The sequence below is a fragment of the Puma concolor genome, chromosome D1 (assembly GCF_028749965.1).
Source record: "Puma concolor isolate L17-30 chromosome D1, mPumCon1.1.hap2, whole genome shotgun sequence".
Classification (NCBI taxonomy): domain Eukaryota; kingdom Metazoa; phylum Chordata; class Mammalia; order Carnivora; family Felidae; genus Puma; species Puma concolor.
In genome coordinates, this window is record NC_141676.1 from 56,660,886 (window position 1) to 56,678,674 (window position 17,789).

The 17,789-nt window shown below is 42.8% G+C and overlaps 1 protein-coding gene and 1 long non-coding RNA gene across 6 annotated transcripts in view; one reads left to right on the forward strand and one right to left on the reverse strand.

Moving 5' to 3' along the window:
* Positions 1-17,789, reverse strand: part of LOC147576739 (uncharacterized) — a 35,164-nt gene that overhangs the window by 16,045 nt on the left and 1,330 nt on the right. For 3 of the 5 annotated variants that reach the window (XR_015241067.1, XR_015241063.1, XR_015241065.1), the window contains exons 2-3: positions 14,543-14,695; positions 10,589-10,716 (exon numbers count right to left, since the gene is read on the reverse strand). This is a non-coding gene — a long non-coding RNA (uncharacterized LOC147576739). Of the gene's footprint in view, positions 1-1,527; positions 1,708-10,588; positions 10,717-14,542; positions 14,696-16,040; positions 16,136-17,789 lie in introns of those variants that run through there. The other 2 variants (XR_015241064.1, XR_015241066.1) reach the window with 2 other exon arrangements.
* Positions 13,378-17,378, forward strand: LOC112865014 (folate receptor beta-like). The gene is made up of 5 exons (XM_086678217.1): positions 13,378-13,506; positions 13,923-14,087; positions 16,126-16,314; positions 16,451-16,586; positions 16,723-17,378. Exons 2-5 carry the CDS (start codon positions 13,935-13,937, stop codon positions 17,007-17,009), a joined length of 765 nt encoding a protein of 254 aa, XP_086534343.1. The 5' UTR covers positions 13,378-13,506; positions 13,923-13,934; the 3' UTR covers positions 17,010-17,378.

A 17,789-nucleotide genomic window follows, 5' to 3' on the forward strand; every position in this document is an offset into this window, starting at 1 on the left:
AAAAGTAATTGAAAATGGATCACAGACTTGAATAGATCACAGATGCAAAACTATAAAACTCCTAGGAGATGATGTATAAGAAAATCTAGGTGACCTGGGTTTTGTGATGACTTTTTTTTTTAATGTTTATTTTATTTTATTTTTTGAGAGAGAGTCAGAGCACAAGTGGGGGAGGGGCAGAGAGGGGGGAGACACAGAATCCGAAGCAAGCTCCACGTTCTGAGCTGTCAGCACAGAGCCTGACGCGGGGCTTGAACTCATGACCCTGAGATCAAGATCGGAGCTGAGATCAAGAGGTGGATGCTTAACCAGCTGAGCCACCCAGGTGCCCCTGGTGATGACTTGTAAGATACAAAATCAGGAGAGTCTGGGTAGCTCCATCAGTTGAGCATAGGACTTCGGCTCAGGTCATGACCTCATAGTTTGTGAGCTCCAGCCGAGGGGGAGCTCATTGCTGTCAGCACAGAGTTCACTTTGGATCCTCTGTCCCTCTCTCTTTGCCCCTCCTCCGCTCACTCTTTCTCTCTCTCAAAAATAAATAAACATTAAAAAAAAAAAAGATACACAACCAAAGGCATGATCCATGGAAGAAAGAACTGACAAGCTAGTCTTAATTAAAATTAAAATTTTCTGGGGTGCCGGGGTGTCTCAGTCCCTTATGCCTCCAACTTCAGTTCAGGTCATGATCTTGTGGTTCGAGCCCTGCATCAGGCTCTGTGCTGACAGCTGACAGCCTGCTTCAGATTCTGCGTCTCCCTCTCTTTCTGCCCCTCCCCTGCTTGCTCACGTGTGTGTGTGCATACTCTCTCTCTTTCTCTCTCAAAAATAAATAAGCATCAAAATTTTTTAAATTTTCTGATATGTAAAAGATACTAAGAGAATGAGAAGACAAGCCACAGACTGGGACAAAATATTTGCAAAACACATACCTAATAAAGGACTGTTTTCTAAAATAGAAAGAACTCTTAAAGCTCAACAATAAGAAAATAAACAACCTGATTAAAAATAAGCCGAATACCTTAATTAGCCGACACCCCAGCAGAGAAGATACACAGATGGCAAATAAACATATGCAAAGATGCTCCACATATATATCTTCAGGGAAATGCAAATTAAAACAATAATGAGGGGCGCCTGGGTGGCTCACTTGGTTAAGCCTCTGACTTCGGCTCAGGTCATGATCTCGCCCTTCGTGAGTTCGAGCCCTGCATCGGGCTCTGTGCTGACAGTTCAGAGCCTGGAGCCTGCTTCGGATTCTGTGTCTCCCTCTCTCTGTCCTTCCTCTACTGTCTCTCTGTCTCTCTCAAAAATAACTCAACATTAAAAAAAAATTAAAGCAAGAACAACAGTGAAATACCACTATACACCTAACAGAATGGCCATAATCTGAAACACTGACAACACCAAATGCTGGTGAGGATGTGGAGCAATAGGAACTCTCATTCGTTGCTGGTGAAAATGCAAAATGATACAGCCACCTTGAAAGACTGTTTGGTGGTTTCTTAACAAAATTACACGTATTCTTACCATATAATTCAGCATTTCCCCAAAGGAGTTGAAAACTTATGTCCACATAGAAATCTGTACATAGATGTTTATAGCAGCTTTATTCATAATTGCCAAATGTTGAAGCAACCAAGATGTCCTTCAGTAGGTGAGTGGATAAATGAACTGTGGTACATCCAGACAACAGAATATTATTCAGCACTAAAAAGAAATGAATAATCAAGCCATGAAAAGACATGGAGGAACCTTGAATGCATATTACTAAGTGAAAGAAGCCAACATGAAAAGGCTACAGACTATATAATTCCAACTATATGACATTCTGGAAAAGGTGCAAACTAGGAGACATTATAAAGATCAGTGGTTGTTGCGGGCTATGGAGAAGGAGGGATAAATAGGCAGAGCAGAGAGGTGTTTTTTTTTTTTAAGACTTTATTTTTTTGAAGTAATCTGTACATCTGACGTGGGGCTCAAATTTACAATCCCAAAAGTCACATGCTCTGCTGAGTCAGCCAGGTGCCCCAGAGAAGAGGGTATTTTTAGGGCAATGAAAACAATCTGTATAATAATGACATGTGCTATGATATATTTGTCCAAATCCAAAGAATGTACAACACCAAAAGGGTACTGTAATCTAAACTATGCACTTCAGGTAATTAAGATGCGTTAATGTAGGTTTATCAGTTGTAACGAACGTACTACTCTGGTTGGGGATGTTATAATGGAGGAAGATATGCATGTCTGGAGGCAGGGGGTATATGGGAAATCCCTATACCTTCTCCTTGATTTTGTTGTGAACCCTAAGCTCCTTTTTTAAGGAAAAGTAAAGTCTGAATTTAAAACAGTTTCTTACTGTAGGTACTCAGAGTAGATTTGAAGGGGTAGAAGAAAGAATCTACAGACTTGGAAATAGAAATTGTCCATTTTTTTTAAGTTTACTTATTTATTTTGAGACACAGAGAGAGAGAGAGCGTGCATGAGCACATGAGTGGGGGAAGGACAGAGAGAGAGGGAGGGAGAGAATCCTAAGCAGGTTCCATACTGTCAGCACAGAGCCTGATGTGGGGCTTGAACCCACGAACAGTGAGATCATGACCTGAACCAAAATCAAGAGTCAGACACTTAATGGACTGAGGTACCCAGGCGCCCCAGAAATTGCCCATTCTTAAAAACAAACAGGATGAAGAAAAATGAACAGAACACAGGGACATGTGGGAATACCATCAAGCATACCAGAATATGCACAATGGGAGTCCTAGAAGGAGTAGAAAGAGAATAAGAGCATAAATAATTGGAGAAATCAAGACCAAAACCACTCAGATTTTAAATAAAAAAATTAATCTACACGTCTAAGTTCAGTGACCTCCAAGTAAGAGAAACTCAAAGAAATTCACACTTGAACACATCAGAGTCAAATTATTGGACTATAAAGAGAGAATCTTGAAAGCAACAATAGAAAAACGACTCATCATTTATAAAGGATCCTCAATAAGATCAACCGTTAATGTCTCATTTAGAAACTATGAAGTCCAGGAGGCAATGGGATGAAATATTCAAAGTAATGAAAGAAAAAGACTGTCAGCCCAGAATTTTATAACCAAAAAAATGATTCTTCAAAGGAGAAATGAAGACATACACAAATAAACCAAAGTTGAGAGAATTTGTCACTAGCAGACTTTCCCTACAAGAAATACTAATGATTGCCCTTTAGGCTGAAATGAAAGAACACCAGACAGTGAGTTGAATCCACATGAAGAAATAAAGAGCACCAGTAAAAGTTACTACATAAAGAAATAGAAAATACGGTATAAATGTTTTTATGTTGTAACTCTTTTCTTATCCTATCTAATGGGAAAAGATAGCTTCATGAAGCAATAACTATAAAATGGTATTTTTTTTTTTTTTTTTTTATTGAGAGAGAGAGCGAGAGAGCGCACAAGTAGGGGAGAGGCAGAGAAAGACGGGGACAGAGGATCTGAAGTGGGCTCTGCGCTGACAGCCAGATGCGGGATTCAAACTCACAAACCATGAGATCATGACTTGAGCTGAAGTCTGATGCTCAACCAACTGAGTCATCCAGGCGCCCCTAAAATGGTACTGATATGGTCATAGTGTATAAAAATGTAATTTATATAATAATACAGCAAAGGAGTACGAGAAGGAATGAAACTATATTGGAGTAAAATTTTGAACATTATTGAAACTCAGTATTAATCTGAACTAGATTCTTATAAATTATGATGTTAATTGCAACCCCAGAGCAACTATTCAGAAAAAATTATAAAAATATAATAAAAGAAACAACAAAGTAATTAAAAGGGTACATTTTAAAATATCTATCAAACACAAAAGAAGGGAATAAAGGAGAAATAGAGGAACAAAAAAACCAAAATACATATATAAAACAAAATTGCAGGTGTAAAACCTGTTATTAGTAATTACATTATATATAAATAGATTGAATTCTCCAATAAAAATGCAAAGATTGGCAGATAAAAAAATCATTGTCCAACTATACACTCTTTTTTTTAATGTTTATTTATTTTTGAGAGAGAAAGAGCTCATGAGAGGGGCAGAGAGAGAGAGAGAGACAGAGAATCCAAAGCAGGCTCTGTGCTGACAGCAGACAGCTTGAACTCACAAACTGTGAGATCATGACCTGACCTAAAGTCGGATGCTTAATGGACTGAGCCACCCAGGCACCCCAACTATCCACTCTTTGCATGACTCACGCTTCAGATTCACAGACACAAAAAAGGCTGAACCTAAAAGGATGGAAAAAGATACATTATGCAAAAAATAACTAAAGGATATCTAGAGTGGCTATAATAGTATCAGACAAATAGAATTTAAGACAAAAATTGTTAAGAGGCAAAGAAAGGCATTTTATTTTATCTTTTAAAGTTTATTCATTTTGAGAGAGAGATAGACACACGTGTGTGCACACACGGGAGGGGGCAGAGAGAGAGGGAGACAGAATCCCAAGCAGGCTCCATGGTATCAATATGCAGCCTGACATGGGACTCAATCCCATGAACCGTGAGATCATGACATGAGCCAAAACCAAGAATCAGACACTCCACCGACTGAGCCACAAAGGCACACCAAAAAGAAAGATTTTAAATCAAAACCTAACCTTCTACCTTAAAAAATAGAAAAAGAGCAAAATAAACTCAAAGTGAGAAGGAAAAAAATTAAGAGTAAAGCAAAAATAAATGGAATAGAGCATAGAAAAACAATAGAGAAAAACCATGAAAATGAAAGTTGGTTCTTTGTTTTGTTTTTTTTAATTAATTAATTAATTAATTAATTTTTAAGTAAGCTCTACACTTAACATGGGGCTCAAACTCATGACCCCAAGATTAAGAGTCACATGCTCTACTGACTGAGCCAGCCAGGTGCCCCCAAAAGTTGTTTCTTTGAGAATATCAACAAAAACCTTTATTTAGACTGATCAAGAAAAAAAGGAAAGAAGAGTCAAATTACTAATATCAGGAATAAAAGAGGAGACGACACTAATACAGAAATAAAAAGCATTGTAAAAGAATACTATGAACAATTGTATGCCAATAAATTAGATACCATAAATGAAATGGCCAAATTCCTAGAAAGATACAAACTACCAAAGATGACATAAGAAGAAGTAAAACATCTAAATATACCTATAACAAGGAAAGGGATCGAATTCATAATTTTAAAACCTCCCACAAATAAAAGTTCAGGCTCACACAGCCTCAGTGGTGCACTCTACCAAACGTTTAAAGAATAATTACTACCAATCCTTCAGAAACTCTTTGGAGGCACCGACTGGCTTAGTTGGAATAGAATGTGACTCTTGATCTTGGGGTTCAAGCCCTACGTTGGGTGTAGACGTTACTAAAATAAATAAACTTTAACAAAAAAAGAAATTCTTTCAAAAAAGAAGAGGTAATACATCTCAACTCATTCTGTGAGATCAATATTACTCTGATACAAAATCACACAAAGACATTGCAAGAAAACTACAGACCAATATCCACTATGGATAAAGACATAAATATTCTCAATGAAATACTAGCAAACTGAATCCAGCCAGGGGCGCCTGGATGGCTCAGTCAGTTAAGAATCTGACTTTAAAAAAATTTTTTTTCGTTTAATGTTTATTTTATTTTTGAGAGAGTGAGAGAGTGAGCATTAGCGGGGGAGGGGCAGAGAGACTGGGGGCCGGGGGACAGGATAGAGGATCCGAAGGGGGCTCTGTGCTGACAGCAGAGAGCCCCATGTGGGGCTCAAACTCTTGAACCCAAGATCATGACCTGAGTCAAAGTCAACACTTAACCAACTGAGCCATCCAGGCGCCCCAAGCATCTGATCCTTGATTTTGGCTCAGGTCATGATCCCAGGGTATGAGATTGAGCCCCAAGTTGGGCTCCATGCTGAGCATGGAGCCTGCTTAAGATTCTCTCTCTCTCCTGCCCCTCTCCCCTGTTTGCGTGCTCTCTCTCAAAACAAACAAACAAACAAACAAACAAACAAACAAAATATATATATATATATATATATATATATACACAAAAACAAAAAAACAAAAACAACCCACAACTGAATCCTGCCACATATAAAAAAGATTACACATCATGACCAAATAGTATTAATCCCAGAATGCAAGTTGGTTTAACATCCAAAAATTAATTGATTCAAAATATCATATTACTAGAATAGAAGACAAAACCCACATGATCATCTCAGTCGAAACATAATTTGGCAGAATCCAAAATACTTTCATGATTTAAAACAAAACAAAACCCAATACTGAACAAACTAGGAATAGAAGAGAATTCACGCAACCTGACAAAGGTCATCTATGAAAAAGGCACAGATAACATCACAGTCAACATCAAAAGGCTTTCCCACTAATATCAGGAATAAGGAAATATATCCATGCTCATCATGTCTATTCAACCTGTACAAAAGTTGTAGCTATGGGTACTTGGCTGGCTTAGTCAGTGGAGCACACGACTCTTGATCTTGGGGTGGTGAGTTTGAACCCCACTTTGGTGTAGAGATTAATAAAAAAAAAAGTTGTAGCTAAGCCTGTTAGTCAATAAAAAGGAATAAAGGCATACAGATTTGAAAGCAAGATGGGGCGCCTGGGTGGCGCAGTCGGTTAAGCGTCCGACTTCAGCCAGGTCACGATCTCGCGGTCCGTGAGTTCGAGCCCCGCGTCAGGCTCTGGGCTGATGGCTCGGAGCCTGGAGCCTGTTTCTGATTCTGTGTCTCCCTCTGTCTCTGCCCCTCCCCCGTTCATGCTCTGTCTCTCTCTGTCCCAAAAATAAATAAAAAACGTTGAAAAAAAAATTAAAAAAAAAAAAAAGAAAGCAAGAAGCAAAACTATTTCTCCTTCCTTCCTTCCTTCCTTCCTTCCTTCCTTCCTTCCTTCCTTCCTTCCTTCCTTCCTTTTTTTGCTGCAAAAAGCTTTATCATTTCCATTTGGTCCACAGCTTAAAAAGCTGCCTAGAGGCTGCAGGGAGAAACTCAAGTACAAGCCTGGGCATAAAAGGGATGCCATCTAGGAAATGTTTCTCTAGGAAGAAGTAAAACTTTCTATTCACAGATGTCATTGTACATAGAAAATCCTAAGGAATCCACAAAATATTATTACTAATAAGCGAGTCTAGAAAGTTTGTAGGATAGCAGATAAAAACACAAAAATCAATTGTATTTCTATATACCTGCAATGAAAATATAAAAATGAACTTAAGGAGCACCTGGGTGGCTCAGCCAGGTACGTGTCCAACTTCAACTTAGGTCATGATCTCACAGTTTGTGGATTCGAGCCCCACATCAGTCTCTACACCAGTCAGTCTCTATATTGGTATAGAGACCATCAGTCTCTATACCAATCAGCTTGGGATTCTCTCTCTCTCCCCTTCTCTCTCTGCCCCTCCCCTGCTTGCTCTCTCTTTCAAAATAAATAAACAAACTTAAAAGAAAAAAAAGAGTATAATTCCAGGGGCATCTGGCTGGCTCAGCTGGAAAAGCATAGGACCCTTTTCTTTTTTAAAATGTTTATTTTCGGGGCGCCTGGGTGGCGCAGTCGGTTAAGCGTCCGACTTCAGCCAGGTCACGATCTCGCGGTCCGTGAGTTTGAGCCCCGCGTCAGGCTCTGGGCTGATGGCTCGGAGCCTGGAGCCTGTTTCCTCTTCTGTGTCTCCCTCTCTCTCTGCCCCTCCCCCGTTCATGCTCTGTCTCTCTCTGTCCCAAAAATAAATAAAAAACGTTGAAAAAAAAAATAAATCTAAACATTTTTTTAAAAATAAAGAATTTATTAAAAAGAAATAAATTTAAGAAAATAATTCCGGGGGGAGAGGGGGACTGGGTGGTTCAGTCAGTTAAGCATCTGACTCTTAATCTTAGCTCAGGTCATATCTCACAGTTCCTGAATTTGAGCCCCAAGTCCAGCTCTGTGCTGACAGCACAGAGCCTGCTTGGGATTCTGTCTCTCCCTCTCTCTACCCCTCCCCTGCTCCTGTTTGCTCTCTCTTTCAAAATAAATAAACATTAAAAACAAAACAAAACAAAACAAAAAAGGGCGCCTAAATGGCTCAGTCAGTTGAGCGTCTGACCCTTGGTTTTAGCTGAGGTCATGGTCTCATGGTTTGTCAGTTTGAGTCGCATGTTGGGCTTCACTCTGACAGCGAGGAGCCTGCTTGGGATTCTCTCTCTTCCTCTCTCTGCCCCTCTCCTGCTTGCTCTCTCTCAAAATAAATAAATAAACTTAAAAAAAAAAAAAGACTATAATTCCAGGGGCACTTGGCTGGCTCAGTAGGAAAAGCATGTGACTCTTTTTCTTTTTTTAAATGTTTATTTACATTGAGAGAAGGGGGGGCGGAGCGTGAGCGAGTGGGGGAGGGGCAGAGAGAGAACCCCAAGCTGGCTATGCACTTCCAGCACAGAGCCCAGAGCAGGGTTCCATCTCACCAACCATGAGATCATGACCTGAGCTGAAATCAAGAGTAGGATGCTTAACCAACTGAGTCACGCAGGCACCCTGGAAAAGCATGTGACTCTTAATCTTGGGGTCATGAGTTCTTAGCCCCACAATGGGTGAAGAGGTTGTTTAAATAAATAAAACTTAAAAAAAAAAAAAAGAATATCATTCCATTCATTCCATTCACAATAGCATAAAAAAAAATAAAATACATAGAAGTGAACTTAACAGAGTAAAAGGCTTATATACTGAAAACTATAAAACATTGTTGAAAGAAATTTAAAACCTAAATAAATGGAAAGAAAGCCCACGTTCATCAATCAGGAGACTTACTATTGTTAAGAGGGCATTACTCCCCAAACTGATCTACAGGTTCAATTCAATCCTTCTCTAAATGCCAGCTGGCTTTTTTGGAGAAATTGACAATCTAATCCTAAAATCCATATGGACATAGAAGAAACCCATAACAGCCAAAACACTCTTGAAAATGAACAAAATTAGAGGACTCACACTTTTTGAGTACAAAACTTCCTACAAAGCTATAATAATAAAGACAATGTGATAGTAGCATAAATATAGATATGTAGGTCAATGAAATAGAACTGAGAGTCCACATTTTTGACAAATTGAATTGTGCCAAGACAATTCAATGGGGGAAAGAATAGCCTTTTCAATACGTGGTGCTGGGATACAACTGGATATTCACATGCCAAATAATAAAGTTGGACACTCTCATTTTATACCTTATATAAAAATTAAACTCACAATGGATCATAGACCTAAATGTAAAAGCTAAAACTATAGAACTTGTTTATTTTTTTTTTAATTTTTTAGAGTTTATTTCTTTATTTTGAGAGAGAGAGAGCACAATTGGGGAAGGGGCAGAGAAAGAGAGGAAGAGAGAGAATCCCAAGCAGGCTCCACATCACCAGTGCAGAGCCCGATGTGGGGCTCAAAGTCACAAACCACGAGATCATGACTTGAGCCAAAGTCGGACACTTAACAGACTAAGCCACCCAGGTGTCCTTTAAAAATTATAGAACTCCTTTAAAAAAACAAAGCAAAACAGGGGAAGAGCTTCATGGCATTGCATTAGGCAATGATTTCTTGGATATGACAGCAAAAGCACAGGCAATAAAAGAAAAAACAGATAAATTAGACTGCATCAAAATGGGAAACCAGGCATCCAAGGAGAGTTAACAGAATGAAAAGACAACCTACAGAATGGGAGAAAAGATTTGCAAATCATATATCTGACAAAGGGTCAGTCCAGAATATATAGAGAACTCCTACAACAATAAAAAGACATGTAATACAAATGGGGTATCTGGGTGGCTCAGTCGATTAAATGTCTGACTTCAGCTCAGGTCATGATCTCATGGCTTGTGAGTTCAAGCCCTGCATCCGGGCACTGTGCTGACGGCTTAGAGTCTGGAGCCTGCTTCAGATTCTGTTCTCCCTCTCTCTCTGCCCCTCCCCCGCTCATGCTAGGTCTCTCTCTCTGTCAAAAATAAATATTAAAAAAAATTTTTTTTAATAAAAAAATTTTTTTTAATTTTTTAATGTTTATTTTTGAGAGAGAGACAGACAGGGCATGAGCAGGGGAGGGGCAGAGAAAGGGAGACACAGAATCTGAAACAGGCTCCAGGCTCTGAGCCGTCAGCACAGAGCCCAATGAGGGGCTCAATCTCATGAACCTTGAGATAATAACCTGAGCTGAAGTCAAATGCTTAACCGACTGAGCCACCCAGACGCCCCACGTTAAAAAAATTTTTTTGAAGACATAGAATACAATTTACAAGTGGGCAAACACCTTGGACAGACATTTGTATATCTTCCAAAGGAGATATACAAATGATCAATAAGCCTATGAAAAGATGCTCAACATCACTCATCACCAGGGAAATGCAAATCCAAACCACAATGAGATACCACCTCACACGCCCACTAGAATGGCTTTTATTAAAAAAACAAAAAGCCAACAGGAAGTAACAAGTGTTGGTGAGGATGTGGTGGAATTAGAACTCTGTACACTGTTGGTAGGAATGGAAAACTGTGCAACTATTACAGCAAATATTATGGCAGTTCCTTAAAAATTAAAGGTAGAATTACCATATGATCCAGCTCGTCCATATCTGGATATATGAAAGAACTGAAAGCAAGGGCCTCAAAAGATATTTGTGTATCCATGTTCGTAATAGCATTCTTCATAATACCAAGAGGTGGACGCATCCCAGGATCTATAAAGGGATGAATGGAGAAACAAAATGTAGCATATACATATAATGAATTACTATTCAGTTATTAAAAAGAAATGAGGGGCGCCTGGGTGGCTCAGTCGGTTAAGCGGCCGACTTCAGCTCAGGTCATGATCTTGCGGTCCGTGAGTTCGAGCCCCGCGTCGGGCTCTGTGCTGACGGCTCGGAGCCTGGAGCCTGTTTCAGATTCTGTGTCTCCCTCTCGCTGACCCTCCCCTGTTCATGCTCTATCTCTCTCTGTCTCAAAAATAAATAAAACGTTAAAAAAAAAAAAAGAAATGAAATTTTGACATATGGATTAACCTTGAGGACATTATGCCATGAGAAATAAGCCAGTGACAAAAAGACAAATACTATATGATTCCCATTTATATGAAATATCTAAAGTAGTCAATTCATAAAAACAGAAAGTTGAATGATGGCTACCAGGGACTGGGGAGAGGAGGAAATGGGATATTGTTGCTTAATGAGAATAGGGTTTCAGTTTCACAAGACGCAAAGTTTCTGGAGATTGATTGCACAACATAAATACACTTAAAATTACTGAACTGTACACTTAAAAATAATTAAGATATTAAGTTTTACATAATGTTTACCACATTTTTTTTTAAAGTTTATTTATTTACTTTGAAAGAAAGAGAGCAAGCGCAGGCTAGAGAGGGGCACAGAAAGGGAGAGAGAGAATTCCGAGCAGGCTCCACACTGCCAGTGCAGAGCCCGATGTGGAGCTCGAACTATGAACCATGAGATCATGACCTGAGCTGAATCTAGAGTTGGACACTTAACCTACTGAGCCACCCAGGTGCCCCTACCACATTTTTTTAAGGCTATCAAAAAATGTTCAATTATTTTTTTAAAAATTTTGTTTAATGTTTATTTATTTTTGAGACAGAGAGACAGCATGAATGGGGGGAGGGTCAGAGAGAGAAGGAGACATCGACTCCGAAGCAGGCTCCAGGCTCTGAGCTGTCAGCACAGAGCCCGACGCAGGGCTCAAACTCATGGACCATGAGATCGTGACCTGAGCTGAAGTCAGACGCTTAACTGACTGAGCCACCCAGGCACCCCATGTTCAATTATGTTCATAGAAATGCTAGGTGGTGAGATATGATCATTTACCAGATTTGAGACCATTTTTCTTTGTGACCCTTGACTTCTATACTTCAACCTCTACCTATGTCTACCTGGCTACTCAAAAAGTAACCTGAGAGCTATCATTTAAGCCCACTCATTTTGTGCCAGGCTTTTCCATATATAATTCTCAACAATTTCCTGGAGAGTAAACGAACGCTCAGAAAGGCTCAATGACATTTTCCAAGGTTGTGTGAGGGACGGTGCTACCATTGGGACCCATGGCCTGACCCTAAAGCCTGGGTTTTTTCCTACTGCACCTCACGCCCAACAAACCAGCTTCATCCTAACAACCACGTGGGGTACCTCAAAAGTTCAGATCCCCCTTAGAGATGAGCTTCTCTAGGTTTTGATGAATCTTGGATGTGTGAATCCTGTGATGAATAAATTAACAAAGAGTTGAATGGAAACAGGAATGAATACATTGAGAGACTAATGGAGCCTTGAATGGGTGGGGTCTGGAAGAGAGGGAAGACCAGAAGAGCCGAATGAGGAAATTACACTGTGCTAACCAGAGTTCTTACAGTCTGTCTTGCACCGAGGTCAGAGACCACTGGTGAAAGTCAAAGGGCCTGGAGCCATTGCCAGCCTGAGAAGAGGCCAATTGAGACACAGCAGTGTGTGCTCCCAGCCGCAAAGGAGGATCAGGCAAGATGCCCTAAGAGGGAAGGGTGACAGGGACACTGGGGAGACTTGGCGGGCTTCTGTGTAGGGGAGGGGCAGATCTTTCTTTAGAAAGATCACTCGGGCTCCTGCGGGGAAGGTGACTTTAAGGGGAAGAAATTGGAGGAGGGAAGACCTGACCCCAAACGTAGAGCCAAGGGAAGTGAATTCCAGAAAGATCTTTGGAAGGACCCTTGACCAGGGCTTTGTGATGATCAGCTGCATGTAGGGATGGTGAGAGAGAGGAAGGAGTCTCCATTATCCCTTCCGGTACTTCAGTGACAGAGCCCAAAGAACAGATCTTTTTTTCCCCCCTTAAGTTTATTTATTTATTTTGAGAGTGAGAAAGACATGGGAGGGCGGTGCAGAGAGAGAGAGAGAAGAAAGAGAATTGCAAGCAGGCTGTCAGTACAGAGCCTGATGCAGGACCTGAACCTTCCAACCGTGAGACCATGACCCAAGCCAAAACCAAGAGTCGGAAGTTTAACCGACTGAGCCACCCAGGTGCCCCAGGAATAGATCTTTAATAGATGGGAGTGGGGGGTGAGGGTCAGTCAGGAACAGAGAAGCGGGACGTCACTTTTGCTGGGTGACTCCCATGACTCTAAGTACTCGTCTATTTGGCTGTTCCAACATGAGGTACTTTTATGTTGTCCCTCGGGCCCAGGGGTCTCTGCACTTGTTTTCTGAAGGGTAAGGAAGGGGGATCTGCAGGGGTAAGTGCATTAGCCTAGCGAGAGCTGAGGAGGCCAAAGTCATGATGGGGGTGGAGGGAGGAAATGGTTTTCAGAAAACAAGGAAGGAAAAAGTCTGAGGAAGCAAAAGTTAGAAACCACCACTCTATTTCTGTATTATTTAACCAAATACCACCCCATGTGCTACATCCCTTGACCCTTATGGTGATTGGGAGAACTCAGCAGAGCTGGGCCACTGCCTTCCCCAGGCTAACAGGGTCTCTAAGCTGGCACGGGAACCCAGGTGATTCAGTGCCTCATGGAGCACTTGCTGGACACAGCATAAGGGCAATGGGTGTCCCTGGCCCCTTTCAGGGCAGGAGGGCATGGACCTGAACTATTTAATTACTTTTCTTGGGTAAGGTTGAGAGAAGATGAGGGCACAAAAACATCTCCTCCAATTTAGGAAGACTCCCCCAGAGCCAGTCCACTAACCCCAGATCTCCTCTGAGCCCGCCAAGCCTGGAATGGGGAGCCCCCTTTGCCAACCTTCTCTACTTCAGCTTCAGGGAGCCTCAGGACCCCAGCACTAAAGGAACAGGGTCTGACCCCATCCTCCACTGTGGAGATGGGGAGACTGATGCAGGGGGTCAAGGGGGACGCCGCATGAGGCTCTCTCCCTTCAGGCCTCGGCCTCCCTAATCACAGCTCCATCTGCAGGGACACAAAGACATGGCCCGGAGACTGACACCACTCCTGCTGCTGCTGCTGGCCTGGACAGCCTCCATGTGCAGTGCCCGGAACAGGGTAGACCTGCTCAATGTCTGCATGGACGCCAAGCACCACAAGACAAAGCCAGGCCCCGAGGACAAGTTGCATGACCAGGTATGGCCTCAGTGTGGCTCGAGTTGGGGAGGGGGTTGGTTCTAATGGGGAAGAGGAAGTCAGGGTGGTGGGGGAAGGGCAGACTGATCAGATAGCCCCACATCCTGAGTTACTGCTGTGGGAGAAGATGAAGGTAGGGTGGGGGGTATTGGTTGAGGTGATTTAGGGGTGGCCTCCTCAGAGGATAATGTCAGCAGTGATATGATATGATCACTTGTTGAGCACTTACTACGCGTTGAGTTTTCTGCACGTGATTTCACATTCCCAGTAGTCATTCAATGTAGGAGATCATGTTCTCCCACATAGAACCCAAATGAGGAAATGGGCCCGGAGAAGCAGAGGACACACAGAAGATCTGGACATAAGCAGCCCCTGTGGTGTGGGGGTAGGACTGGGGTGGGCACTCCCAGCATGTTAGAGGGTAAGAGACTGTCGGGGAGGATGGTTCTCACTACCTTCATCACGTGCCAGTCCATGAAGCGTCAGAGTAGAGGACAAGGGCTCTTACGCCTGTGACCCAGGGGCACGATTGCTGCACATTCACTCACTCTATACAAGCGGATGCCAGTTGGTTTCAACTCTATTGAGACTCCATGTCTCCTTTTTTTCTGAAATAAAATTCAAAGCCAATAGGACCTATTTGTACATTTAACTTAAAGAATATCAACATGACTCTATCTATCTGTAATACAAAAGAGAAGCACAAAGAAAGCAATTTATAATAAAATATATTTCCATATGTCAATTCTCTGATATGACTACATTAGAAATCACTATCAAATGGCATGTTTGCTTTTTAAGTTACTGCTTTATTTCCTTTAATCTTTATTTATTTTTGAGAGAGAGAGAGAGAGAGAGAGAGAGAGAATGCAAGAGGGGAAGGCGCAGAGGGAGAGAGGGAGACACGGAATCTGAAGCAGGCTCCAGGCTTTGAGCTGTCAGCACAGAGCCTGACGTGGGCTCAGACTCATGAACTGTGAGATCATGACCTGAACCCAAGTTGGGAGCTTAACCAACTGAGCCATCCAGGTGCCCCAATGTTTGCTTTTATTCACCAAATCACTAGGAATGGGGCAGCTACAAATGAAGATGGATACAGGTATATTCTGTTGACAACTCAAATGCTATAAGATACTCTATGCAGTGTTGCCATTGATGACATAATTTTCTAAAATAGTGAATAATTCCAGTAAAACAAAACACATAGCACGGCCTTCCTTTTCATAGTATTTACAGTCCTGAAAAAGCCAGTCTCTATTAAAGCTTACTAAAATATGATGCATCTATATGTAAGATGGAGTTTAGATTTAGGAAATCATAAATAGGTCTTTCATTTATTTTTTTCAGCAAATATTTTTACGGGCTTGCCACATGTCTGGCACTGGCCTCGCCGCTGGGGACACAGAACTTAATACAGACCAAGAAGGAAGTTATTCAACATACATTACTGCATAGGTCATTCCCTTCCTCCTTTGCTCAAAATGCCACTTTCCAGTGAGGCTTTTCACAACCACCTTCTTTAAAATTTCAACAATCACCCCATACTCCACATCCCTATTCCCTGCTGTAATTTTCTCCATGTAATTGATCATATCCTGACACTATATTTTTTCTCTTTTAGTTTCTTACTGTCTGTCTCCATTGATCAGGATGTAAGTTCCATGAACACATATTTCTGTTTTGCTTTCTACCGTATTCTCAGCATCTAGAACAGTAACTGGCATAGAAATAGGTACTCAGTAATTATTTTTTAATGAATAAATAAATCAAAGAACTCCCTATAAAATATGAAGGGCTGCTTAAACGATAGCTATTGTCCTCCCAAGACAGGGTTTCTCTCCGGCACCCACAACCCCTGATTACACTGTTGTAACTAAGTCTCCCCCAAGATGGGAGCTCCTGGAGGCCAAGGACAGAGGGGTCTTCACAGTAAACTTTCCTAGGACAACCCACCTGAGGCAGGAGACCAAGCACCAAATAGGGAGAGGCTGAAGGTTTTGGTGGGGGAGGCATGTGTTCCAATGTCTTCTCCACCCAGTGCACTCCCTGGAGGAAGAACGCCTGCTGCTCACACAACACCAGCCAGGAGCTGCACAAGGACCCCTCCCTCTTGTATAACTTTAACCTGGACCACTGCGGCCAGATAGAGCCTGCCTGCAAGCGCCACTTCATTCAGGACAACTGTCTGTACGAGTGCTCACCCAATCTGGGGCCCTGGATCCAGGAGGTACGGGCCTCTCCCTCACCCCAGCCCAGCGGGCTGCCATCCTGCTCGGTCAAGGTGGTCAAGGTCAAGGTGGTCAAGGCGGTGGCTGCCAGCACCCCTGGCTGAGAGGAGCCCTCCCTCCCCCCCTCCCCCCCAGGTGAACCAGAGCTGGCGCAAGGAACGCTTCCTGGACGTGCCCCTGTGCAAGGAGGACTGTCAGCGATGGTGGGAGGACTGCCGCACGTCCTACACCTGCAAGAGCAACTGGCACAAGGGCTGGGACTGGAGCTCAGGTGAGGGCCTGGGGGTGCGGAGATGGAGGCGGGGTCCGAGGATCTGGGGTTGGGTGCGGATCTCCAGGGGGGTGGCCAGAAATGGGCTCCGGGCCCAGGGGCTGAATGTCTGTGTCCACCCTCTCTCCCCATGCAGGATCGAACAAGTGTCCGGCCGGAGCCACCTGCCACACATTTGAGACCTACTTTCCCACGCCCGCAGCCCTGTGTGAGGGCATCTGGAGCCACTCCTACAAACTCAGCAACTACAACAGAGGGAGCGGCCGCTGCATCCAGATGTGGTTCGACCCGGCCCAGGGCAACCCCAACGAGGAGGTGGCCAGGTTCTATGCCTTGGCCATGAGTGCGGGGGCCATGTCCCATGGGATTGGGCTTGTCCTGCTCAGCCTGGTCCTTATGCTGCACCTCTGGCTCCTCAGCTGAGTCCAGCCCTCCTCAGGCATGTTCCCTGCATGTCCCCAGTTTTGATGACCAAGCTTGGCTCAGCATAGCTCTCACAAATGAGGGAGTGCTAAGCATGCCTCCATTCATTATCCATCCTTCTACCATCCGGTTCCTGCTTCCATGGTGGGCCTTGGGCTTTCTCTGACAGTCAGTTCAAACAAAGAGACAGACCTATCCATGTCTGATGAATGGTTTTGGTTTCAGTAAGTAGAGGACAGCTTCCATAGCTTTTGTATTCCTTCAGATGAGAGAAATGAGACTTGGGTTTGAATCCTAGCTCTGCTACTGACTATGGAAAGTGAAGCAGTTGCTTGTCTACATTAAAGCTTAGTTTTTTCCTCAGTAAAATGGGCATAATAATCCTTCTTTCCCTCAGAGTTGTGAAGTACAAAGGAGATGTTGCCAGAAAGCATGTGAGCCCAGCGTCTGCGCCCTTAATAGTCCTCGGAGATCCTGTTCTCTTGTAGCCAAAAATGAGAGACAGGTCCAGGACTGTGTTACTTGTATTGGTCCCCAAATATCCCCACTTTCTCTCAGGTCCTGTCTGCCTGGCTTTGTGGTCAGCTCTGCTGGGGATGGAAGTCCAGGGAAGGCTCTGGATTCCCAGTGGGGGTGAAAAAAATTCTCACGTGATGTGGATTGAAGGGACAGAGTTGAGACTAGGAACCCTCAGAGGAGGAAGACAGAAGAATGGGGAGGGCAGTGTGGGAGGTTCCTGGAAGATGAAATGTTCAAGAGTCTAGAATTGGTTTAGCCCTG

What these genes read in the sequence shown, in the direction of transcription:
- LOC112865014 (XM_086678217.1), top strand. Translation starts at nt 13,935, where the DNA reads ATGGCCCGGAGACTGACACCACTCCTGCTGCTGCTGCTGGCCTGGACA. An exon ending in AGGACAAGTTGCATGACCAG is followed by an intron (nt 14,088 to 16,125) that starts GTATGGCCTCAG and finishes TTCTCCACCCAG; the next exon opens with TGCACTCCCTGGAGGAAGAA. An exon ending in GGGCTGGGACTGGAGCTCAG is followed by an intron (nt 16,587 to 16,722) that starts GTGAGGGCCTGG and finishes CTCCCCATGCAG; the next exon opens with GATCGAACAAGTGTCCGGCC.